The following is a 26,559-nucleotide window of genomic DNA, read 5'->3' as shown; positions in this document are numbered from 1 at the left end:
CACTATTACAGTTGAGTGGCATTACAGCTGGGATACCACCCAGTTGTAATGAGGCCCTTTATCTCGTAGAATACCGCAACAGATGACAATGACTATTTGTAGCAATAGGAAATGCAGCAAACATTTGAAAATGGACCAAATGAAATATTTGGCACTGCTTGTGTTGATGTAATAAACAAAACCCCATTTAATATGATGACTATGAAAGAGGAGGAAATGGTGAAGTCATCCTAAAGCAAGCTGTTCATTGCAGCATGGTAATCAGTTTGTGAAATCTGTTAATAAATAAAAGATAATCGAAGGGGACCAAACATGATTGTCAAACCATTGCCTCCTCCTTTGTCACGTGAAGAACATGCATTCTTAAATGATTTGTTGAGATGCTATTTAATTTATTATTGATTGTATTGCCATTTTGTATAGCACCACAAGGTTAACAACCACTCCAGGGTTGTTAGGTTATAGAATGAAGGAGAAAGGTGGGGAGAGTAGGGAGGGAGAAAGAGGACAGGGTAAAATAGCATGGTAAAAGATAATGGCCCTCATTACGACCCTGGCGGAGGTCCATGGTGCAATTTGCACCATGGACCATGGCGCAGAGCTGCCAACTCCGCCATGGGGGTTGGCGGACTTACCGCCCCATTCCGACCTTGGCGGGGCGGTAAGTCCCCAATCCCCATTTACCCTTCCCCATTCCCATTTTTGCCCCAGGGTATAATGGGAGTGGGGAAGGCGTTAATTACGCCACCGTAGAATACGGTGGCGTAATTAACCAGGGGACCCGTAGTGCCATGGATTTTTCCGCCCGGAAAATCCGGGCGTAAAAATCGCCATGGCGCTACGGAAAGTCCTAATCTGGCGGAGAGGTACGCCATGCATTACGCTGGCGTAAACCCCTCTCCGCCAGGGTCGTAATGAGGGCCAATGAAAGAAAGACGGGCGAAAAGGAAGAGAACTGATGCTGAAAAGGAGCAGAGGGGTAAACAGATGGCATGCTTCCCATGAGAAGAATTGCCTAAACTTTCATGCTGGTCTTAGTGGTCAAACTGTCATTAAAGTCCTAAGGTCAAATACGTTTATCTCAGAATCAGGATACCATACAATATGAAAAACCTCACATCACAATAAACACTGCATAATCTAAATATACTTATAAAATGCAATACAAAGAAAGCATACAGCACAACACCACATCATCTTAACCAGAGATTATTCTGAGAATCATAAAAAAAACGCTGTTACAATTTCAAATCCATCTTCAATATATGGAAACAACGGGGAAAAATAATCTTTGCAATTTAATCATCAGGGGGCATAAGAATGTGTCTCAATTTCAAAGCTTGCCGAAAGAACGAAAGTAAGGCACAACGAGAATTTGCTCTGCAAATAAAAGATAAAGCCCATTGACATTGGGCCTCATTAGGACTCCGGCGCTAAACCATGGTGCTAATAGCACCATGGTCCATGCCGGAGTCCGCCATGGCGGAATGGGGAATTACCACCCCATTCCGAGGTTGGTGAGGTGGTAATTCCCCATGCCGCCATGGCCCTTCCCCATTCCCATTTTTGCCCCATAGGGCTCAATGGGAATGGGGAAGGCGCTAATTTTGGTACCGTAAATTGCGGTATCGTAATTAGCACCAAGGTCCCTTTGCGGAACCCTACTTTAACGGCTGGTAAAACCAGCCATTAAGGTCGGGTCCCGCAAAGAGACCTCGTAATTAGGCGCTAGGTGTTTAACGTCGCCGCAGCCTTTTACGGCGCCATTAAACACTTAGTGCCTTGGTCATAACGAGGCCCATTGCCTAAAACCTACATCCCTCAGTATAAGCAATATGGGGCCTCATTACACGGAATGCGGTAAACCATGGTGCTATTAGCACCATGGTTGCCGCCAGTACCATACCGGTACCACCATGGAGAAAAGGGGAATTACCACCCCATTCCAAGGTTGGCGGGCAGTAATTCCCCCTTTCTCTATAGCCCTTCCCCATTCCCATTTTTGCCCCATAGTGCTCAATGGGAATGGGGAAGGAGCTACTTACGGTACCGCAAATTGCGGTACCGTAATTAGCACCAAGGTCCCTTTGCGGGTGCGAACTTTAACGGCTGGCCTACACCAGCCGTTAAGGTCGGGTCCCGCAAAGGGACCTCGTAGTAAGGCGGTAAGGGTTTACCGGTACCGGTGCCCTTACCGGTACCGGTAAACCCTTACCGCCTACCGTGTAATGAGGCCCATGGTGTTTTACCTGATCTGAAAATGGATAAGAGAAAAAGAATAATGTGCAATAAATCTTCACATGATGCATGACAGAAAATACAGTTTTTACTAGCCTGATGGTCACAAGAGCAGCTCAGTCACTGCTCTCAGTGGTAAGAGGTCAAACCTGGCGTGTAATTAGACTATAGGCCTCATCACGACCCCGGCGCTAAACCATGGTGCTATTAGCACCATGGTCCATGCCGGAGTCCGCCATGGTGAATGGCGGAATTACCGCCCCATTCCGAGGTTGGCGGGGCGGTAATTCCCCATTCACCATTGGCCCTTCCCGATTCCCATTTTTGCCCCATAGGGCTCAATGGGAATGGGGAAGGCGCTAAGTACGGTACCGCAAATTGCAGTACCGTACTTAGCACCAAGGTCCCTTTGCAGGTCCCTACTTTAACGGCTGGTAAAACCAGCCGTTAAGGTCGGGTCCCGCAAAGGGCCCTCGTAATCAGGTGCTAAGTGTATTAGCGCCAGGGTCGTAATGAGGCCCTATAATCATATTAGTAAATACTCCTGTACTTTTTTAGCTGGCAACATTGTGGACCTCCGATTGCTGGACTTCATTAATGCCAAGCTTGCCCTTGCATCAGTACAGTGCACCAGTAGACCTTATTTTTTAGTGATTGGTAAATAATAGACTGTGTTCTCTGGGCCCATGAGGTAAACATTGCCATCCATTTTAACCAACATTTTCTTTAGATGCTGGTAGGTAAAGAATGGATACATTTACTTACTTGTGCAATAAAAATGATTTTTCTGTGTTAGGATTGCCTTCCTTTTGCCAAAATTCCACCCACGAATACACCGGTTCCAGTTGTAACTCATCTTCGACAAACAATATACCTAGTTCAGAATGAACCGCACAATTAGGAGTGGGTCTAGGGAGATCAAGAAGGCATTTAAAAAGTAATTTTAAGAAAGACACATTGGAATAACCCCAGAGGGTCCACCATAAGTAGCCTGGGATATTAATTTGGTTGTGTACATCCTTAATATCAAGTCAGCAAGTTGCACTTTAAAGGTTTACTAAAGCGATTCATGCCTCCCAGAGCCTGTTTCATTTTTACATTGTTTCTAATATACGTATTCCTACCTAAATGTGTGTAATAACGCATTACGGTGCTAGGTGATCATTGTGTTTGCTGGGTGAGGCGTCATTACCTCTGCAGAGGTGTCGCACCCAAGAGGTACTCGGGGGTGATTGCTGGATGTGTTGTGTGAATCGCATCTTGTGGTTGGTACGTAAATTTGACACAGTCTTTGATTGGTTTCAGAAACATATGTCTACAGAAACTAGAGAAGCTGGAGCCATTGCCTCCAAAGCCCCAGAATTGTAAACTATGTAGTGGTATCAAACTACCTTTTCGAATTGGACTACCAGATGCGAGAGCAAGCTTTTTCCAATAGTATGTTTTCTATTCATGTTTATTTATTGTGGGTTATTATTGAGCACAGTACTAGCTTCGAGATGCAGTGGGGCCAAGGACAACAAATGGATTGATAGGAATACAGCTAAGGAGCACACATTACAGGAAGGGTGTGTTACATACAAATGAGCAACGTGAAAAATTAGCGATGGGGTGCTCTTGTCCGGCAGGTGGGATCAGGGATGTCTAACATGCATTTTGGCTATAAGTTCGTACAACTTCAGGCAAATGTGTCTGGTTGATTGAGGAGCAAAAAAAGGCTTGTCATGGAAAATAAAATAAGCATAGAACCATAAAGTAAAATCAGTCTACACATTTATAAAATATGATGCTGAAGTTGCGGGTAGTTGTCACAGTCCTGCTTAACCAAGAAACAGCATGATATAAACGAAAACATGCACAACTACCCAGTGTAACATGCTATTCCATGTCAGTGTTAAGGGAGAACAGGGACATTATTACTCAGGTAAGGCTCGTCCTCTTGTGAGTTATGATATGATATGATATGATAAGTCATTCATAATACGCCTGTACACAAGTGTTTCTAAGTACAACAAGACCAGGGAGGGAAGACAGAGGGAGGACAAGACAAACAATCTTACTAGGCTTTGTGTCATTCAGATCGTGCAAGTGCAAGAATGAGAAGTGAGAGGGGAAAGGGAGGGGGCACGTGAAAGGGAGAGAGGAGGGGAAAACAGGGCAGCAATGCTCTGAGGAAGTGCAGCCAGGGCAGCATGGCTCTGGGTAGTGCAATGAGAACAAGGGACAGCATGGTTACAGTTACAGACCTTAAGCGTGTGGTAGGACCGGAGGCAAGGCAAAGGTGACTGATCAAGAAAGAGCCTGGTACCCAGTGAGACTCTGAGGGTAGCCAAGCAACCAGTCGGTACAGCAGACAGGTAGGTCACGTAGGTCTGCACGTAGGTCTGCAGGGAAGGTAGAGAGAAAAACAGAGAAGAGTAATGTTTTGAGCTACATCTGGAACTTCAGGTGGTCCGTTTATGGTTTGAGAGAGGCAGGGAGGCCATTCCAGAGGGAGGCACCTACAGAGGAGAGAGATCTACCCCCTAATCTCTGCCTGGAACAAGCATCTAACCCTTAAAAGAGAGTTGGAGGTAGTTGAGTGAAGGACTTGAGAAGGAAGGTATTTTGGAAGAAAGCATTGGATGTAGTGCAGGCCCCAGCCCCAGAAAGCCTTGAAGTCCTGTTCTGAATTAGGAGCAGAGGGTGGAGAGTAGAGGAAGGCAGATTGCGAAAGAGGCTGTTGCAGTAGTCCAGCCTAAAGAGAACCAGGGCTATTGAGAGAGTGAGCATCTGGGGGGAAAGTAAGAAAGGGAAGAGTCCATTTGAGGAGATGCAGCTGGTTGTGGGACGTCTTGGCGATGTCCGAGATGTGAGAAGAGAAAGAGAGAGTGGAGTCAAAGATGACACCAAGGTTTTTTGCCTCGCAGGAAGGTGAAGGAAGAGGGCCCAAGGCGGGCGGCCAGAGTGAGAGAGGGGCAGGGTTCCCAATGAGAAGGATCTCCATCTACTGGCATTAAGGCAGAGATTGTTGGAGGCGGACCAATCTGAATCGCGGATAGGCAGTCAGGAATGAGCGAGAGAGGAGAGTAGGCTGAGGGGAGCCCGAAAGAAAGCTGAGTGTCATCCGTATTACACTAAAAGTTAGAGGAGAAGGTAGAGATCAGGTGGGCCAAAGGGGCCAAGTAGAGTTTTTGCCTTATTATCTGTTGAATGGCCCTCAAGGCTCCCAACCATTAAGTAGCTCCTCCCACATTTTTCCTGCTCTTTTCTGAGCTTGTCCAAAGAAGATTTTGAAAGCATAGAGAGAAGGTTTTCTTTCGTGGAGATATTGCAACAACTGCTCACCTAACATGGATGCACTTACTTGCCAAAGAAAGATAGAAATAACTTGTGTTAGGTGAAAACCAGATCCTTACACGCAATCGTTCCCAGAAAAGTATAGCATACACTTCCAAAGTTGTTTATTTCACAGAACTTCAACCTCAAAAGTGAAGCACTTACAAATATATGAAGTGCAGGTGCCAACCTTGAAGCTGTATTTCTCCGAAGATCCAATACATCTGAACTGCAATGTTCAGCCAGTGGGTCTGCATCACTGTTCTAATCTGAGGCTGTTCCTGGTATGGGCCTGGTATAGTTCTGGCCCTTTCCATGCTCAAAACGCATCATGCACAAAAGTTTGCAGGCACCCCTCTCTCGAAAGAATATGGCATGATAACCTGTTCTGTGGTTTTTACCCACTGTGAGAGTTCGCAGCCATCACCTTTAGCTCACTGTACCTTTCACAAAGGAGGAATAGCCATTTGCATATCAGTCTTTGTCCCGCCCACAAGGGCAGTCCTGCCCCGAAATGGCAGGCAAACCTCCTTTGAACTAGACTACCAACAGCAACCTCATACACGTGTTTCAGCCTTGTTGGATGTTAGGCAGAATCATATGCAGTACCCTTTGGGAACACCACACACAATTAAGACTACAAGCGTAAGTACAACTTCACCTTTGGTACAAGTCTGTACTACACAGTAAAGTGGTAGCGATGGCTGAGCAGTCAGACGTATCTCAAGAGTAAAGTGAGCAGTACAAGAAGTTACACAAAGGACAGCAATTACTATGGTTCAAAGAAACACTGATTCAAGGTTTCTGAGTAAAAAGAATAAACATTTATTTACACCATCAGTTATAAAACACTTCACTATTATAAAGCAGCAGAAAATCACAATCTTAATATACTACAATAACCCCCATTCAATTCTGGAAAAGTTAAGCTCAAAATGAAGTGTGAGCAAAATGGCACTCCAGCAGTTTAAAAGGGAGAAAAGACAAGGGGCCTCATTACGACCCAGGCGGTAAGTTACCGCCTGGGCCGTGACTTTACCACCATGGCGTAAACTATGTTTACGCCATGGTGGTTGGCGGACTTACCGCCCCATTCCGACCTTGGCGGGGCGGTAAGTCCCCAATCCCCATTTACCCTTCCCCATTCCCATTTTTGCCCCATAGGGCATAATGGGAGTGGGGAAGGCGTTAATTACGCCACCGTAAATTACGGTGGCGTAATTAACTCCATGGTCCCTTAGCGCCATGGATTTTAACACCTGCTAAGAGCAGGTGTTAAGTCCACCATGGCGCTAAGGGACCTCGTACTCAGGCGGTAAGGGTCGGCGCTGTTTACGGCGCCGTAAACCCCTTACCGCCTGAGTTGTAATGAGGCCCAAGGTTATTCAAAATCAACAACACCAACACGTTATAGGCAGGGCAATCTAGAAAAGGCTACTACAACTAGGATTCAAGTCAATAGGCCTGGGCCAATGTTAATGGTTCAGAGTCTTTGCAGAGGATCACACAGTTCAGAGTAGTTCACGGTTAAGTCTTTGCCAAGAGTTCAAAACAAAGCTGGTCAGAAGGAAAGTTATTCAAAGGAGAAGACAAGGACAAGCCTTCGGATAGGCCAAAGATTTCAAGCACTTTCACCGCGGTCGGACGAAAGAACGACAGGATTTGCACAGTACCTTAAATGGAGAAAATGCTGTAGCTGAGGCAAATGTTCCTGGCAGTTCCTCCTGGCTCTTGGTTCCTTATGCTTCAGTCGTGGTGACGAGAAGGAGGACATTTGGAGGGTCCTGCACTGCCCCAGGAAGAAGCCAGCAGCGGAGCAAAACGTTGAATAAAAGGAGCGCTCCTTAAAACCCAAACAGGTTCCGTTCTTCCTGACTATCCAGTTCACTGCAGCAATGGACAGCAAATTTGACAAGGAGAAGGAGGCTGGCATTTGGTGTTTGGCAAGCTGGTTGGTCTCACCAAGCTCAAGGGAAGAAGATTCTTTGCAGATCGTCTCTGACGTCTGAGTTTCGGGCGATTCGGACCTGCAGCAGGGCTTCACTGGGATGTCCAGTAGTTGCAGCAGTCCTCTTCCTTCAGCTCCTCATTGGTTCTCTCGTTCCAGTGGCGACTCTGCCTTTCAGTCCCAGAGACTGGCTTTTTATGCACCAAATCCCCCATTCACACAGCCTGGCTGTCAATCACACAGCAGGGTGGCTGTCCTGGCAGGACAGCCACCTAGCCAACCAAACTAGAGTGTGACTTGGGTCTCCAAGGAGAACCTGTGCAGGGGACCCAAAAACACCTCCCTCACATCCTGTCCACCCAGACACTCAGGTGTCTAAAGAGGGCTTCTGTGCTGTGCAGAAACCCGCCAAAGGACGGCGAACAAAGGAACCAAACCTGGTTTGGCGCGCAGAGGAAAAAATGAGAAAGACCTTTACAAAAAGATATGGTGAATAAACCCGACCGGAACCAAATAAAATAAAAGGGGTCCAGCGGGTTAGAGTTTGAGGCTACCACCATAGCCTCTAACGGTACGGAGGCTATTCTCATAGCCCGTGGTAGAATAAAAATGGTAGATAACACTGCCACCACCCAAATCTTAGAAAAAGGGGAACATTAAAATGTCCCATGAGAATTAGACAAAATGGGATAACTATTAACCCTTCCAGTACTCTATTGGAAGATAGGGTTTACTCGGTCTGTAGATTTAAAAAGACTAGTAAAGTCAATGGCAACTTAACATGTTCTGGGAGACAGTAGTCAGTCCCAGAAAGTGGAGTTTAAAGTGGGAAGTCTAAAAAGACAACCCTGTGTCACTGCACTAAAGGTGCTGTGTGACAAACAGTAAAAAGATGATACCTGCAGAGTGGGTGAGACTACATAGTCCATGAGCACAAAAGTAAAACACATTAAAAACGAAAAGTTCCAAGCCCAGAAATACAGCAAAAGAGCTGGGGGGCTCTAAGGTAGAGGGAATTTAGCACTTGTGTGAGAAATCTCCCTAACATTGGGCCTCATCAGTGAGGTGGAGCTGTGCCTCTCTGAGCACAGTGAGCAAGGGATCCACCTCTGGTGACCAACCCCAAGTTCCTTGCAAAAAATGTTCAGAAAAGTTAGCAGGCACCCCTCTCCAGAAAGAACATGGCATGATAACCTGTTCTGTTGTTTTTTCTCACTTTGAGAGTTCAAGTGGTATCCAGAGAATTCTCAGCCAGGGGGATAAATTTACATACCGTTTGCTCCCTCCTCTCTCCCATAGGGTAACAACAGCACACATGCCTGACCCTAAGTCACGCTGAACTGATCACGGGTGTTAGAACCTGGGTTAAGGCTCTCTCCCTTGGCCTATCCTAGTGTGTTGGGATTGAGTTGAGCCCTAATTTGAACTTTATCTGACTTTTTATTGTTCTTTATTAATCATAATTACCGGCACTACAAATCTCTATATAAACCTACCTGAAGAGGGAATAATTTAGAACTGGTGACATTTGGGCATAAGGACCCAAACCATGGTTAGATTGGACTTCATAAGAATTAGGGGAGCTTTTTTGTGTATTTGTATATTCATCAGAGTACTTACCTGTGTTTCACTGGTCATTGAATCAAATGCCATTCTATCTCTCCTAAGGCTGAATGTACATGTCTATTTTATAAGGGTATGTGTGACAATACTTGATTAGAGGTTTTCCTTGTTCAGTGTGTAACAAGAGGCCTAATACATACTTGGATTTTTATACTTACCTCTGTAACTGGAATTACTAGTGGTTTTCTGTGTGGACTAATTGTAGCACTAGAGCACTCTCATACCCTTCCTGGGACTAAGTCTTGCTGCTCTTCTACCTTCCCTTGATTGGGTTTGGCTAACCCTTCAATGTCTTCACTGTACACCACAATTGGGTGTCCTCCCAAAATCCTCCCACCAGGACTGATTTTGGAAATTCATCTTAAGAAGTGTGAATCCTTCAAGTTATTTGTTTAAGCATGTGTTGGAGAAGGGGTTGCCCCATGTCCCAAAAAACATGTATATATTTTCCTTAGGGTACTTTAGCACTCAGCTTTTTCAGAAATTTAAAGCAATCCTTCTCCTTTGTTTTGCTTGATGCAAACCATTCCTGAGATAATCATGCTGGAATGAAAAAAAAAGGAAAATCACTGAAAATGTTTGGAGAATGTAAAGGGAAGGTAAGACATTAAGGAGAGATTGGGTCGGTGAAATGGACCAAATAAGGAGTGGGGGGCACTAGAGAGACCTTTTCCAGTCAGGTCATCTTTCTGTGAGACTATTGTAGGATTACTGATGTTAAAGCTTGAGAATCAAGTGGAAATTGAAGCATGTCACAGGAAAAAAACAAGGGAAAATAATATTAGGAGTGATTCAACAGGCACATTGACTGTAAGAGGAAAGAGGGGAGATCAAACAATGAGGAAGTGTTCACATATAGAGTTTGAATGTGGCTCTGAAAGTCTTTTTAACGTTCAGGTGTGCAGAGAAGTATGTGCAATGGTTTTCACCATTATGTTCCTGTGGGAAATTCTCATGGGGGAATTCTAACATGAATAAAACATTGGGGAACTAAATACAAGAGGAAACACTGGCCAGTGGGCCACACTGTTTCACTCTTGGCAGTAGCACCACAATCTTTCATTCTAATCGGTCCTTCTTGGCAAGGGCTATGGCTGAAGGTGGGCATAGTTATTTACTACTAAAGGGCATATAGGGCATAGGCCAAGGCCCACATTTTCTAAACCATAATTGCTGAAAATTGACCATTTGCACAGCTGTATGCCAGAGCCAGTGGGCCATGATTATTGATTATTACAGGTGGGGAAAGATATAGCTTTAAAGAACTTTGAAATTCAGTGAATAACACTTTAGAGGCCCCATTGCACAGCCCCTAAGCACACTGATGACATCACAAATTACATTACTGAAAGCATCAGACATGAAATCATTGAAGACACACATATGTAATCACGTATGGCATCATCAATGGCATCACCGGTACATCTGATCACATGTACAAGTAAAAGATGCAACATTTTAAAGGTGTGTTTCTGCATATAAGAGTAGATTTAAATGCAAATGCACATACTGGGCCTCATTACCACCCAGTGTCATCCGCAACCACTACCGCGGGTGGCGGCTCCTTCCACGTTGGAGGCTCTCCGGCAGGTAGAGCTATTTAGTCCTTTCTTTGTATCTAGTACCACCACCAATCACAGCACTGCCGGCAGTTTATCTGTCATCCAAGCCCGACAGTCGCTGCGTTTCAACCGTTGCTGGCTCTCACTCCAGCGGCTCTGGTTTTTGCGCTCTCCAGCGTTGCCCTCTGCTAGCCTCGACTTGCAGCGGGTCTCCTTTGCTTGCTCACTCCTCATTTTTGGTATAGGAGTTCTTTTCTTCTTACCTATTTTTGCTGTTTGATTACAGCGGCAGTTTTTTGCTTTTTTGCAGCATTTTGTACTTGCCGATCCTTCGGCTCTTCTTCGTTTTTTCTCTTTCTAGACTCGCCGCTCCGGCGGCGGGCGTGTTATTTTTATCCTTTCGCTTTGCCGCTCTTTTCTCTCGCGGCTCTCCAGTTTTCCTTTTTTCTCTGTCCATCAGTTTTCTCTTCTGTCTTTTCTCTTTCTCTCACCGCTCCCAACTTATCCTTGGCCTGGTTCCTTCCACCATTCTTTGGAGCATTGGATATCCCTCCTGAGTTTCTAACCGGTGGATCACGCATCAGCTTCCAGTTCGATCGTTCCACACCTCTTTACCAGAACTTCCTAAGAGTTTTTTCCCACTTGTGGGTTTTTCCCTTTTTGTCCGGCCTGTTCCCGGTCAAGGGGTCCCAGGACGGCTGTCCAGTCAGCGGTCACTGTGGCTTCTCACCGAGACAGGCAAGTGCTACCTAAAAAAGAACGGGATTACCTGAGCCGGTGAAATCTACAGAACACAGGTGACTCTGAGGACTCAGGTGAGGAGAGTGTGGAGGGAAGAAAAGAGAAAGGGGAGACACAGCTTTCACAGCCACATAAATCACAGATTGAAACGCCCATAAGGACCAAGATGTCTGCCGAAGAACAAGTCCAAGAATTATGGAAGGCTTTTCAGGCCATGTCACTGGAATTACAGGGGGTAAAGTCGGAGAATGCCCTTCTAAAGCAAATGGTAGCGGTCCGGGGACCCTCACATCCTCCGGAATTGCCTCCTATGACTCTTTCGTCAGGAAGATTTGATGGCTCACCTAAAAGGGTGAAGGAATTCCTGGAAGCCTGCAATGTATATTTTACTTTCAGACCACACACCTTCTCTACAGATCAAGCCAGAGTAGGTTTCATGATCTCCAATATGACAGGGAATGCTTTAGCCTGGGCTACTCCGCTAGTTACGAGCAGCAATGCCATTCTACAGGATTGCTCAGGTTTCCAGAACCTACTGAAACAGACTTTCGAGCGACCTGAACTATCTTTTACTGCAGGTGAGGACCTGCTGGATGCACGACAGGGTGCACTGGATGTGCTGTCATATATTTCCTCTTTTAAGACACTGGCGGCAGGAGCAGGATGGTCCGAACAAGCACAATACGCTGTATTCCGAAGAGGGTTGAGAGAGGAGATCAAAGATGAGTTAGCCAGATCTCCACGCTCTCCCACATTTCCAGACTTACTTGCTGCCGCGCTCCACATTGAATACCGTCTCCAAGAGAGAAGGACAGAACGCAGGAAACAAAGAGGACCAGGAAATCTCATGAACCCTCCTTCACACTCTCCTTCTGGACGATTCACCTCTACTCAAAGCGAAGAACCGATGCAGATCGGAGCTACCAGAGCACCTCTATCGTCAGCGGAGAGAAGGCGAAGAAGAGAAAATGGGTTGTGCGCCTATTGTGGTTCCGATCAACATGTACTGAAGGATTGCTCTGAAGTACCGGAGAAGAAGGTGGGAAACGATTACCCTCGGCGCCAATAGGGACGGGCAGCCGGGGGTATTCAGATCTTTTTCAGCGTCCCTATGTCACACTTTCGGTATCGGCGTCAGAATCCCAAGAGGATTCCAGACTGATGGTACTATCTGTTACCTTGAATTTGAATGGAAGACTGGTAGAAACATTAGCCTTATTGGATTGTGGAGCGGCCGGAAACTTCGTGGACACTCTGTGGGCAGACAAGATGGGGCTCACACGGATGGTACGGAAGGTGGGTCAGAAGGTAGAAGGAGTGGACGGTACACCTTTGTCGTCCGGATTAATCACTCATAACTCTCCATGGTCATCAACCAACACACAGAAAACCTGCAGTTCGACATCATTAGAGCCGCACATTTCCCCATAATCTTAGGCATTCCCTGGCTACGCAGGCATAATCCGTATATCGACTGGACGGAAAATCGACTAAGCTTTTGCTCTACGTACTGTTCGGTACACTGTTTTCCTCCAGATACCAGGGCGGATCAACAGTCTATCAGAGTTCTCTCCAAGGATCATATAGGTATTCACGCGCTTCCTAGTTTCTGTGCAAGATATTTCGGGGTATTCCAAGAGAACCTTCACGCTCAGCTACCTCCCCATAGACCAGAAGACTGTGCAATCGATCTCGAACCTAATGCACTGGTACCATTTGGGCGCATGTTCTCTCTCTCTCAGGCCGAGAAGAAGGCATTAAGAGTCTATCTAGATACCAACTTGGAGAACGGTCTTATTAGACCTTCAAAGTCGCCTGCAGGCGCCTCCCTGTTCTTCATTAAGAAAAAAGACTCGACTGATCTTCGACCCTGTATCGATTACCGGGGCCTCAATAAGGTTACAATCCGTGACCGGTATCCCATGCCACTCATAACCGACATAATTGAGGCAGTACAAGGGGCTCGAATTTTTACAAAATTGGATCTCCGAAATGCTTATCATTTGCTTCGCATCACTGAGGGGGACGAATGGAAGACGGCTTTTCGAACTCCATTCGGTTTGTTTGAGTACAGAGTAATGCCGTTCGGCCTAGTGAATGCACCGGCTATATTCCAAAGGTTCATGGACAGGCTATTCTCTGATCTGCTGTCAGTCTCAGTCATCATCTACCTCGATGACATTCTGGTTTTCTCCCCTACCCAGGAGGAACACGTTCAACATGTCACACAAGTACTGTCTCGCCTTCAGAAAAATCAGTTGCTAGTCAAGAGCGGGAAGTGTAAATTTGCAGTATCCTCAGTTCACTATCTCGGATTCATTCTTTCAGAGGAAGGGGTGGCCATGGACCAAACCAAGGTGGATGCGATTCTGGATTGGCCAGCTCCTACTTCAGTCCGAGAAGTCCAGAGATTCCTAGGATTAGCCAACTACTACCGCAGATTCATTTCAGACTTTTCAGAGGTAGTATACCCGATTACGCGCTTACTCAAGAAGGAGGCTATTCCTTTTTTTTGGTCTGAGGAAGCAGAGAAAAGCTTCAATTTTCTCAAAAGATTGTTCTGTACTGCTCCCATTCTTCAGCATCCAGATCAATCAAAACCTTTTGTTCTGGAAACGGACGCGTCTGCGGTAGCTGTAGGAGCGGTGCTTCTCCAGCTTATCCAAGGAGCGGAACACCCCGTAGCCTACATGTCAAAGACCCTTTCTCCCAGCCAGCTCAACTATTCGGTACTGGAGAAAGAACTTCTGGCCATGAAACTAGCCTGCGAAGAGTGGCGCCATCTCCTGCTAGGAGCCAGACATCCTTTTCTGATTAGGACCGATCATAAGAACCTCAAGGTATTACAAGAATTGGAATGTTCAAATTCCAGACAGGCCAGGTGGGCACATCACTTCGCACAGTTTGAATTCCAAGTCTCGTATATCCCGGGATCCCAGAACAGTCTGGCGGATGCCTTATCCCGCAAAGACTCTACCAAGGAACACCTGGAAGTAAAGAGGGAATCCATGTTCAAACGCAACCAAATTCTGGCCTTTGTTGGTTCTTTCCTCAAAGAAGTGAAGACTGCCCTCACTCAGGAAAAACTTCCACTACCCCTACCTAACACCTCTCCTTTTCAACAAAGAGGTGACTGGTTATACTACAAACAGAAATTGTACATCCCCACGGGTCCTCTTCGTTCAAGAATTCTAAAGTGGAGTCACGACTCTCGCTCGGCCGGCCATAGAGGGCCTGAGAGTACTTTGGAACTTCTCTCTAGAACATTTCTTTGGCCAAATGCTAGAAAGGAGACATACGAGTATGTCAACACTTGTCCAATTTGTGCCAGAGCCAAGTACCGCCTAGGAAAACCATTGGGTCTGCTCACTCAGGTCGAACTTCCAACGCGCCCTTGGGGTCTTATATCGACCGATTTCATAGTTGATTTGCCGGTTTCGGAATCCTGTACCTGCATCATGGTCACAGTAGACGCTTTTTCAAAGTTGGCTCATTTTTCTCCCCTTCCGGGTCTGCCCACTGCTGCTAAGATGGCGGAGGTTTTCTCTCGAGATATATTCAAGCTACATGGTCTTCCCGATAAGATAATCTCGGATCGGGGAAGTCAGTATATCCCAAAGTTTTGGACCGCCTTCTGCCACCGTTTGGGCATTGAAAGAGCTCTGTCTTCAGGTTTTCACCCAGAGACCAATGGTCAGACGGAACGCCTTAATGCAACGCTGGAACAATACTTAAGGTGTTATATTTCTCAACATCAGGACAACTGGGTATCGCTGCTTCCCACAGCGGAATTCTCATACAACAATACTAGACATTCCTCGACAGAACTCTCTCCTTTCTACTGCACATACGGGGTTCACCCTCGTGCCGTATTTCCGGAAGTTCCCAGTTATACTAACTCCCCTACGGTGGAAGAGGTATTAGGAAATATCAAGGAGGCCCAAACCTCTGCTATGCGGAGTTTAGAGATTAGCAGAAGACGGACGAAATCCAGTGCCGATCAACATCGGAAAGAATGTCCGGTTTGGAAGCCAGGGGATCAGGTGTGGTTATCCACCAAGTTTCTACCTAGATGGACAAGGCCTTCTAAACTGTCTCCTCGTTTTCTGGGACCTTTCACTATTCTCTCTAAAGTGAATCCTGTAGCTTTCCGCCTTCGGCTTCCTTCCTCTCTTCACCGCATTCACCCGGTCTTTCATTCCTCTCTTCTCAAACCTTACCATCCCGATCTTCACCAGAGAACCATCCCCAGATCTATACTAGCACAGTCCTCGGAGCCTGAGGAATATGAGGTATCTAAGATCCGAGATTCCAGGTATTATCGTGGACGTCTTGAGTACCTTCTGTCCTGGAAGGGATACCCGGAGTCGGAGGACTCATGGGAACCGGCTTCTCAGGTTCATGCACCAAGGTTATTGGCTACTTTTCACCGCCGCTATCCGGGGAAGCCTGGGGCGGTTAGGTGGGGAGGGGGTCATACTGTCATCCGCAACCGCTACCGCGGGTGGCGGCTCCTTCCACGTTGGAGGCTCTCCGGCAGGTAGAGCTATTTAGTCCTTTCTTTGTATCTAGTACCACCACCAATCACAGCACTGCCGGCAGTTTATCTGTCATCCAAGCCCGACAGTCGCTGCGTTTCAACCGTTGCTGGCTCTCACTCCAGCGGCTCTGGTTTTTGCGCTCTCCAGCGTTGCCCTCTGCTAGCCTCGACTTGCAGCGGGTCTCCTTTGCTTGCTCACTCCTCATTTTTGGTATAGGAGTTCTTTTCTTCTTACCTATTTCTGCTGTTTGATTACAGCGGCAGTTTTTTGCTTTTTTGCAGCATTTTGTACTTGCCGATCCTTCGGCTCTTCTTCGTTTTTTCTCTTTCTAGACTCGCCGCTCCGGCGGCGGGCGTGTTATTTTTATCCTTTCGCTTTGCCGCTCTTTTCTCTCGCGGCTCTCCAGTTTTCCTTTTTTCTCTGTCCATCAGTTTTCTCTTCTGTCTTTTCTCTTTCTCTCACCGCTCCCAACTTATCCTTGGCCTGGTTCCTTCCACCATTCTTTGGAGCATTGGATATCCCTCCTGAGTTTCTAACCGGTGGATCACGCATCAGCTTCCAGTTCGATCGTTCCACACCTCTTTACCAGAACTTCCTAAGGGTTTTTTCCCACTTGTGGGTTTTTCCCTTTTTGTCCGGCCTGTTCCCGGTCAAGGGGTCCCAGGACGGCTGTCCAGTCAGCGGTCACTGTGGCTTCTCACCGAGACAGGCAAGTGCTACCTAAAAAAGAACGGGATTACCTGAGCCGGCGAAATCTACAGAACACAGGTGACTCTGAGGACTCAGGTGAGGAGAGTGTGGAGGGAAGAAAAGAGAAAGGGGAGACACAGCTTTCACAGCCACATAAATCACACCCAGGCTGGTTTTACCAGCCGTTAAAGTAGTGTAAGTGGATTCAATTCAACACTACAGCTAAGTCAATGCCTAGTCTGGGATTCTGAGGGAAACCCTTATTGATATATTTTTATGTCCAGTTTGTTTACTCTGGATGACAACCCTTATATAACACCCCTCTCTTAGAATCCCCCTGGCACCACTGAGCCAAGAAGTAGGTTTGTTTTGCAAATTAAAAGGTTTATTTGAAAATTAAACAATAGATATATATATCACACTTTTATGATAAAGTAATATTGGATGGCACACTTAAGAATATGATGTTGATCAACAATGGATAAGGTTATAGGGGTACACTCTTTTTAATGGCTTCGAAGTTGATATAGAGAGGATAAAGTAGCTGAGAATGCTTTTATGGCTTCAAAGACAATGCAATGATGAATGAAATGCAGTACAGAAAATAAACTTGATATGACTTCAACAAAAGACAATGTAATCACTTTTCTTTGACAATTCACCCCCACCCCCTTTTATGAAACGTAAAGAGATGGAAGGAAAACACACAGTTCTCAGGAATGCAATCAAATATAATTCAGTTCCCCCCTAGCAAGCTTAGAGTAAAACAGGTAGGAGTTTTAAACACAGGCAAGAAACTTTGATGTGGTTGCAATTAAGTGAAAAATATGCTAAAAAGGCTTTTAATTCCCTATAGGGGGTTCAGGGTGAGTGAGAGATACTTAAATGAATTCAGGATCACTTTAGCAATGCTCTATAAATGACTGTCAGGTTGCACACGAATTTCAGCAAGGAAAGCAAGGACAAATATTTTTACACGTGGCTGAAATTTAGCAAAATGTCAAATCGCGGCAAATTTAGTCACATGCGTCGAGCGAATTTACGGAGGCATTATAAGGAGTATCTTCTAGGCTCGTTGGAAAGCCTACAATCTTAGCTTTAAGATGACGGTTAAAACTCGCTCCTAGCACAAACGGTTCCGGAGATACGGTAAATTTAGTAAAGGTAGTATTTCGGATTTGAAATTTTAAAGCTCAGAATGGCAGATGACAGTTTTCAGTTTTAAAAATGACAGAATGACACGATTTTAGGAGGCCGTTCTAATAGGCTAAAATAGTTTGGATTAGATTATTTTAAACTAAGAAGATTGGTTTTGGCACAGTGCTAGCTGGGTACTCACACTAGATTTTGGACAGGAATGCGACTTTGTCACGGATCGGTTCAAGATTGGCTGTGGTTCTCTGGTACTGGTTCCACGCATAGTGATCTGGGTCAGCTCTCAGCACTGCACAGCGATCTGGTCTGGGTCTGATCTCTCTGGATAATTCTGCCTTCTGGGTCTCTGGTTCTGGCAAAAGTTTTTGGCAAAAATTCAAACAGGTCTGCTTTCTGGATACTGCTACAGGTTCTTGCAAAAGTTCTTGGCAAAGAATTGAAACGGCTCGCCCGGCTGTTGAATAGTTTGGTTGGTTTTGAGGCCTGCTGAAGAGGATTCAGCTTGTGGATTCAGGCCTCTCTGCTACAAATTCTGGAGTTAATTTATGGTCTCTGGAGATTGATGGATTTGAAGTCTGGATCTCTGGATGTGAAGTCTGAAGTCTCCAGGCAAAGCGTCCCGCAAGAAAGTGGAAAGTGAATGTCTCTACCTGGGTTCCGGTGGCTCTTTTTATGTGTTTAGAAAGTGGGTGTGTGCCTGGGCCTAGCTAAGCCTGCCCCTCTCACTTATCATTGGCCAAGCTTTCCTCTCTCCCATGATTGGGGGAAAGAAATTGAGTGTCAGAGTGATGTTGTAGGTTTTATGGTCAGAGGAACCTCCCCATGTCACATTGCACACAAATCTATTTCTGACCCAAATACAAATTTATCTACGTACCATTTTTCTAATATTATAGGTCCAGTTAAAATATTTTCTGTAGCACCAAACCATCCGATCCCTGTCTTTGTACGATGTCGTGTCCACTTATGACAGAATTCTCCCCTTTTCAAACAGATAACGACCTCTAAACCTTTCCAGATTTTACACAGATGTGCACCAGGGATATGGGTTTCAGATGATAAAGTGTCAGATTTTTAACATGCATACATTTGGAGTAACAACCTTTTTTTCCGCTGTTATCCCCAAGAACATACCACAGGGTCCTAACACCTCTTAAAATGTGCACAGAAAATCACAAGATTGCTGATGATATTTATATAATTTTTACAAGTCTGCACTATGAATTATCCATCTTTTTAAAATCATGCTCTGGCCCCAAAGGGGTGTGGTTTTCCAAAGCACATGGTGGAATTTCAGGTTTATCCACTTCCCCCAAGCTCAGCTTGCTTCTCACAGGCACTGCTCCTTCCAGTTTCTCCCAAGAGGAAGCCATTTTACGACCCCCCCAATATAACATTTGCCTGAGTCCAGGACAGGGCTTTGTTCAACTTCCTGCAGTCTGCAGGTACCACTCCCCTAATTCAATCAGATAGATATCATCTCCTTTTGGCAGGGGCAGCAGGATGCAGCTAGGCCTGGGAAGAGTGGCTGATCAGGTTTCTCCTGCCGGGGGTAGTTGTCAGGCAGAATTCAGCTAAATGTCACTTAAGTTCCCAGTTTTCTACATTCAAATCCAACTTACAATTTTTGCACATGCAGCTAGAATGCTGATTCTAAGTTCAAAACTATGATATTTAAACAATTGCAACCTATGTGACACTCACAAGTAGGTCACTCATTTATTCTAAACATTTCGATTTTAGTGGCTTTAAACCCAAATTCACTTAAGCTGCTGACATCCCCAGCTATTCTTTATATATACATTAAATAATTACTTTCTTGAAGTCATTTCAGAATATAGTTTTACATTGTATCCACCTCTTAGCAAGGGTTTGGGTTCATTTGTTCAGTTTTACACAAACGTCTGGTGGTTTTAAAACGCCGGCTTTCTGATAGTGGTGAGCACCAGTACTGCATCCATTTTTGACATTAAGAAAATGAATTCCCCACAGTTCTGAGTTGCTTTTGGCAATCGGCATTGCCATTCCCAATGGTTTCCGGCTACTGTGTGTGTAGCCCAATGGTGGTTTTAGGCAGTGCCCTCCTGTGCTCACAACATAGGCAAAAATGGGTGGCAGCCTATTCTTCATGTTTTCCCTGTGCACTCCCTTGGGAGTTCTGGCCATCATGATGTTTTCAATGCCAGTAATGCACAGTTTTATGGTAGGGCTTGGATGCATGGGTAAAAACATCCCACAGTAGGGACCCGCAAAGTGACCTTGGTGCTAATTACGGTGCCGCAATTTGCGGCACTGTACTTAGCACCTTCCCCATTCCCATTGAGCCCTATGGGGCAAAAATGGGAATGGGGAAGGGCCATGGAGGAAGGGGGAATTACCGCCCCACCAACCTTGTAAAGGGGTGGTAATTCCCCCTTTCTCCATGGTGGAGTCAGTAACTTACCGGCATGGACAATGGTGCTATTGGCACCATGGTCTTCCGCCAGGGTCGTAATGAGGCCCACTGTCCGTTTACAACCATGGTATTCTTACACACCAGAGGTACTCTGTATTGAATGAGCATTTACCAGGATGAGACACGCTAGTACCTTTTTTAACTTTGTTCTGAAAACAGTCCCCTCTGCAAAGAAGACATTTGGGTAGTGCACCAGACCAGCAAAGTATACAACATACAAAAGAAAGAACAGTTTACAAAATCATTGTATCTTCATATATGAGACTACTTACTGTCAGTTTAACAAACCAAAAGGTAGCCCTTGACCACCCCAGATGGTAAAGGTTAGGGCAGATGGCCTGCAAAGTTTAAACACGTTAAATCATACTTTCATGTTGTAAAGACACAAGGTTATTAGGATTAGAGTGGCTGATGTACTAGAGGGACGAAGGCTGTTATTGGTTTAGTGCCAGCCTTGGAAGCCAGCATTGCTCTGTCCTCTTTTGTTATGCATATATATACAGAGATACAACATGCAGTTGCATGCACCGAATCTTCACAAGGCCTAGTAAAACCGCTTTTGCATTTTGCTCATCACTGTCATCACATTCCATTGTCCTTCTGTTCCCTTGTTCCCTTCCCTTTGCCTTGTGGGCAATTTGAAACACAATTTAAGTCTCTTAGAGGACATTTTTTTATTGAAATCTTTATTTTTGTTACAGACATAATAGGTTGAATTATAAGTGTCATGCCTTAATGTTTGATCCCATCACTGATGTTCTTGATGTTGCCTGTGAAGTTGCCATAAACGATGCTACATTACCAAGGTTACCTGTGACATCATGGATTAGATTATGGCTTGTGAAAGCTGAGGGTGGCAGGACCCATGTCTTGGTTAGAACCATTATGTTCCTTCAAATGAATGTTCTGAACAGATTTGTTTGTGTGTATTAAAGTTATCACCTTAACCTATAACAGAACCTGAATTACAGTTAACTATTATTACACATTTTCTCCAAAAACACATTTTCGGTGAGAGTTATGGCTGAGACTTCCGATTGCAAATGATAATGGATTAGACAAAAGCTAGACGGTTTTAAATGTAATGAGGAACACGTGTTACATGTTTTAAAATGGTCCTCCCTATAAGTGTGAGCCAGGCTCCGTATGTCTTATCACTCGCTAACATGTAAACCTTAGCAGCACATGTATAATATCCATAAAGATACTAAATGTGTGCCAAATGGGTTCAAGTGTCAGTGTTTTCATATATAATTGGGCACACTGCAATTAATGCATCGCTATATAATGGGGTCATTATATACGTGTCATGACTTGGGCCTGTGGGCCTATGTTCAGGGGAATAACTTTGCTGAAAAAGTTGGGGGGACATGACATCTGAAGAAAAGGTGCCGTAGCCAAATGAATGGGGACAAAATGGTGTGCCATGAAAGTTGGGGGGACAAACACCCCTTTTACCCCCCTAAAATTACGCCATTGGCTATGTTTACTTGCCCCTGGTGATACATGAGTGTGTCTCCTAATGTCTATTACAGTCTGACAGACCAAGGACATTACCATTTTTGTTTTGCCAGTAGGACCAGCAGTAAAATAATTTCTCAAAGTACCCATCATGCCATCAAGGAATATATGTTTTGGAGGGAGGTAGGGTGGGATACATTAGATAATGCAATGCTAATGAGGTAAATTGGGCACTTAACCGATTCAATAAGTGATATCAGTATGCAAAAGTTCTTGTGGCGTAAGGGAATGCTGGGCATTAGAGGGCCATGAGGTCCACAGGATTAGGTGACCTCATACCTCATTTGTTTTTTTTTTGTACCTTGCACATTTGTTTTTTTTGTATTTTATTTATTAATATAGCACTTTCACCATTGTCACTAGAGGACTTCTCATTCTCGTTTGACTCCTTTTCAAGTTGGGCTAGATGTACAATACACACTCGAGAAACTGAAATAATGTTAATGTTGGTTGAATTTGCTTAAATAGTAGTTATTATTTAATTTTGTTAGTAGTATTAGTTCTAGTACTACTACTATTAATAATGATGTAATACAACATATTTGCAATGTTATGTCTTCTGGGTAGTCACTTGGAGTATATTGGCTCCAGATTCATACACATTGGTAGCCACATGTTTAATTCAGCTAAAACTCGGATTTTATTGGTAAACTAATGTACCACTATTCATTCCTGCCTCCATTGTGAGTATGGAAGCAAGTATTTGAGACTGTTGCCTTGATGACCTTACATTTTGGTTTCTCTGCAGCGTACGCAGTGCGAGGCTACGATCTCCAGCTTTGGAAACTGCACAACTGTGCTGCCAGCCAACAATTATGTGACGGCCTGCACCAATGACGTTTGCACCTGTGCCAGCAGTTCACCTCTGAGCTGTGCCTGTGGCACACTGAACTTGTATTCCAGGAACTGTGTACTCGCTGGGGGCAATCCCGGCGACTGGAGACAGGCAGACCTCTGCTGTGAGTCATTTTAAATCTGATTTGGGGAAACACCCAAGGCACGGAGGGCTGGTTCGGCACACATTCTGGGTGTTTACTGTAGGAAAGTATACTTTCTTCCAAAGTGAATGTTAGCCAATTTTCTGAAAAGTGGTAGTGTTAGCAATTGTAAATATGCGATGTGACAAAGAATACGCTTGAAGTCCTCCCTTGAAAAGAAGTGTGCTATTCATAAAGGAAAACTCAGCAGTCCATTCTGTCAAAACCAGAGTGATCAAATTTCCCTTGCTTATTGAAAGACCATGCACCCAGTTTGACCGAACATTTGAAGCACATTACCCATGATCCCACGTGGCCACTGCCTATAACACTTATTGACTTGGCTCTGTTGCTTTGTGTCACAGATCTAGTAGACTGGCTCTACAGCACATCTCAGCCTCAACCAGCCACATTCCCACTGTATGCTTTCAAACAAGCACTGGGTATAGGCGCGTTATTATTACCATATCATATGACTTGGCTCCAGATTAACTGACTCCATTGAACTAGAAGAGATTCAATTCAACTGTCTTCCTTCCTTTGTCTATTGCCCCATTTTCAGAGCGACAACTGATTTAATTTGAGAAATGATTAACAGACATTTTATGTACTTTACCCTCCCCAAGAGTGATTGGTTTAGAAAGTACACATATATTTATATATCTTCACAGATGACACACAAATTACTCCAAATCACAGGGGTAGTTCAACTTTTATTTATCTGTCTTATTGTGGGGCCTAGTTCCATCTACTCCTCTCTCTCTCTCTCTCTCTCTCATTTGGTTATGACATTCATTCCCAACCCACCTAGCTGGTGCTACAAAATGTTGACCCCTGGTGTTTAAATAATGTCAAGTGCTAGAGATGATTTTCTAAATGCAGGGACTTGTTAACTGTCCCTACTATATCCAGCTGTAAGTGATCTAATGGTATTTGGGATGGGCCATACAAATGTGCTATTCGATTCAGGCGTCTTCTAACTTGTTCACTCTCACACCTCTCTTTCCTTTTGTCCACTTCCCCTCACTTCTACTACAACTCTTCTAACCCTTTGACGCTCTCACTCCTGATAGGTATAGCCTCCACCCTTTGATGCTAAGCCTCCTTCCACTATTGATACCACCTCATTCTCAGCTTTACTCCCTCCTCCACACTACCACTCCTCCCTCCAAACCACAAATCCTTTGTCCGACCCACTCTCGCTCCTACCAAACCACTAATCAAGCACCCTTCTTTTCACTCTGGGACATTTCCTTCACAATCACTCCTTGCTCTATCTTATCTACTCACTCGCCTCACAATCATGCACACTCACATTGCAGAGCCACTTTCACTCCTTAGCCAATACCTCACCTGTTCAACTAATTGCCTCTACACTCTGCACTCCTTCCATCCTCCTGCTGGTCTCTAGTTCATCCACCACCTCTGATCTCACTCAAAAAACCCACAGTTCCTCATTCCTGCTCCGTGCTTATATCCCCCTTTCCTTTCCAGGATTAGATACCCTCCCTTACCAATCTGGCCCTGTCTTCCTCACCCAACGCATGGAGGTAACAAAAAGCCATGAGTTAGGGGCTAAGCACCACCCACTTTCTCTGTGCAGGCTTGGTGCCTAGTGAATCTGGTGGCTTGGGAAGGACAATGTTCATGTTTGTGTTTCAAGACCCCATTATGTGGGGTCTGGTGGTAAATCTCCTCTGGACCTCTGTGCTATTGCCCAGTAGGGAAGTGGGTTCTCTCTCTTCCAATTGCGGTTTTTGGTGGTGTATCTGCAGGCTTGTGGACACTTGAGGTGTTTTCTCTCCCTACAGCCAATCATGTGTGTAGTTACTGGGTCATTCCGGCCTCTTCTCCACATTCTGTTCCATCTTCTCGAACACATGTTTTCTGAAAAACCTAAGAGAAGATGGGTAAGAAACTCTTTGAGTCATTGAATGATTAGTGGTCTGCACAAAAACATCTAGGCACAAAGGGGAGGGGACAGGAATTGTGGCCCCTGTAAAATGCAACCATCCACCTCAGGGGGAGTACTGTGTCTGGATTTTTCCCTGATAGGCCCACCGTTGGCTAAGAGGGTTTACTGTACCCTCTTTCCAAGGAGATCCCAATATCTATATCTGTATACGGCTGAAGAATATTTTCTCTTGAGCACCGAGTTGAGGGATGTTTAGTGATTGTATTTGTTTAAAGGAGTGTTATGGGGTGCTTGAACAAAATGAACACATTTCACATGCTGCAAGCTTTTTCAAGCTAAAAATACAAATGAAACCTTCAAATGCTGTGTGCTTAAATAAATGCTACCAATTGCTTGTAAAATACTCTGTTACTGCTATTGCTACTAAGTTTAGAATTCTTGTAAAAAAAGACAGTTATGGTATCAGTTTCCATCATTGCAAATGTTAAATGAAACTGTGACGGTGTTGCAAGTAGAGAAGTTATCCAACTGGTACGCAGTAATACATGTCAAGGGTGTCCGGACATTTCATCGAAAACAATTGGTTGACAGGACATTTGGTCGACGTAATTTCGTCGAAAACCAAATGGTCGAATTTTTTATTTATTTATATATATATTTTTAAGGTTGTAGTTTAGGGAAAAAAAGGTTTTTTTAGAAAAAAAAGGGGGTTGGGAGGGGGACCCCCCCCCCAAAAAAAAGGGGTAAAAATAAAAAAATAAAAAATTCGACCATTTGGTTTTCGATGAAATTGGTTCGACCAATTGTCCAGTCGACCAATTTTTTTCGATCAAATGTCTGGTAACCATGTCCATTTATACAAAGCAGGTGAGAACAAAGCAATGTAAATAATACTGCCAAAAACCTTCAATACAGAATAGCATTTTACAATAATACCTATCATCGTGCTTCCATTTTTACAGAAAAGACAGTAGGCCTCATGCCGAGTTTGCCAGTCCGGAAATAAGGGTGCAGATAAGCTCACCGGCACCCTTTTTTCCGGACCAGCAAACTATGGGTTTGCCTGCCAGAGCCACTATGCCGGACAGTTCTGACCCTGCCGGGCACAGCGGTCATGGTAGACAAAGCTGTCACGGATGCACCAGCACCGTTAAGAAATGCTGCCAGTGTTTCTGTGTCCCCACTCCCATCGAGTCCTATTGGACTCGATGGGAATGGGGATTAACTAAATTACTGGCACCTGACTTCCCAGTAGCACCAGCAGGGTTACCACTGGACCCATAATGAGGCCCAGTGTAACAATGATGTGAAAGCCTTCATATAGACGGTATAACGGTGGCCGTTAACCATTACCGCCTTCCGTGTAATGAGGCCCAGTGATTGCTACAGTGACACCTATTTTACAGAAAATAAAGGGGAATTACAACTCTCCCTATTTACAAGTGGGGTTTCCCTGCCTCAACTCAAATACCAACAGGGTGGTCAGAATGTTCCCATGAATGAAAGACTCCACTGTCCTGCGTCAAAAGTCCCCATCTCTGTCCCCTACACTTAAAACCATTCTAAACGCTGCACCAATGTTCTTGGTCCAAATGAATGACTCCCTTCTCCTGGAATGGGTTGCACAGTTCTGGTTGAAAGTTCCAAACCAGGGGCAATGATTCCCTTCCCTTGGGCTCTTGGTTTGGTATCTGGCTTGCACAGTTTCACACACAACACCAGGTTGAATGACTCCCTTCCCTTGGCTGATGGCTCTGTTGTCAGCTTTCTCAATTGTCAAGAGAATGACTCCCTTTTTTGACTGTGGCCTTTCTTTAACCTGGGGGAACAACTTCCTTCCCCAGGCTTATCTACAGGCACACTGCCTATCTTTTA

At 44.9% G+C, this 26,559-nt stretch overlaps 1 protein-coding gene across 1 annotated transcript in view; it reads left to right on the top strand.

Annotated features, from left to right (window-relative positions):
- Positions 1 to 26,559, top strand: part of LOC138503906 (mucin-5B-like) — a 447,355-nt gene that overhangs the window by 80,212 nt on the left and 340,584 nt on the right. The window contains exon 6 of the mRNA XM_069623991.1: positions 22,541 to 22,751. Coding sequence (XP_069480092.1) covers positions 22,541 to 22,751 — 211 coding nt within the window. The remainder of the gene's footprint in view (positions 1 to 22,540; positions 22,752 to 26,559) is intronic.

Source organism: Ambystoma mexicanum, chromosome 11 (assembly GCF_040938575.1).
Source record: "Ambystoma mexicanum isolate Mex_15411 chromosome 11, UKY_AmexF1_1, whole genome shotgun sequence".
NCBI lineage: Eukaryota > Metazoa > Chordata > Amphibia > Caudata > Ambystomatidae > Ambystoma > Ambystoma mexicanum.
The sequence above is the reverse complement of the archived record's forward strand: the minus strand, read 5'-3'. Positions and strand labels throughout refer to the sequence as shown.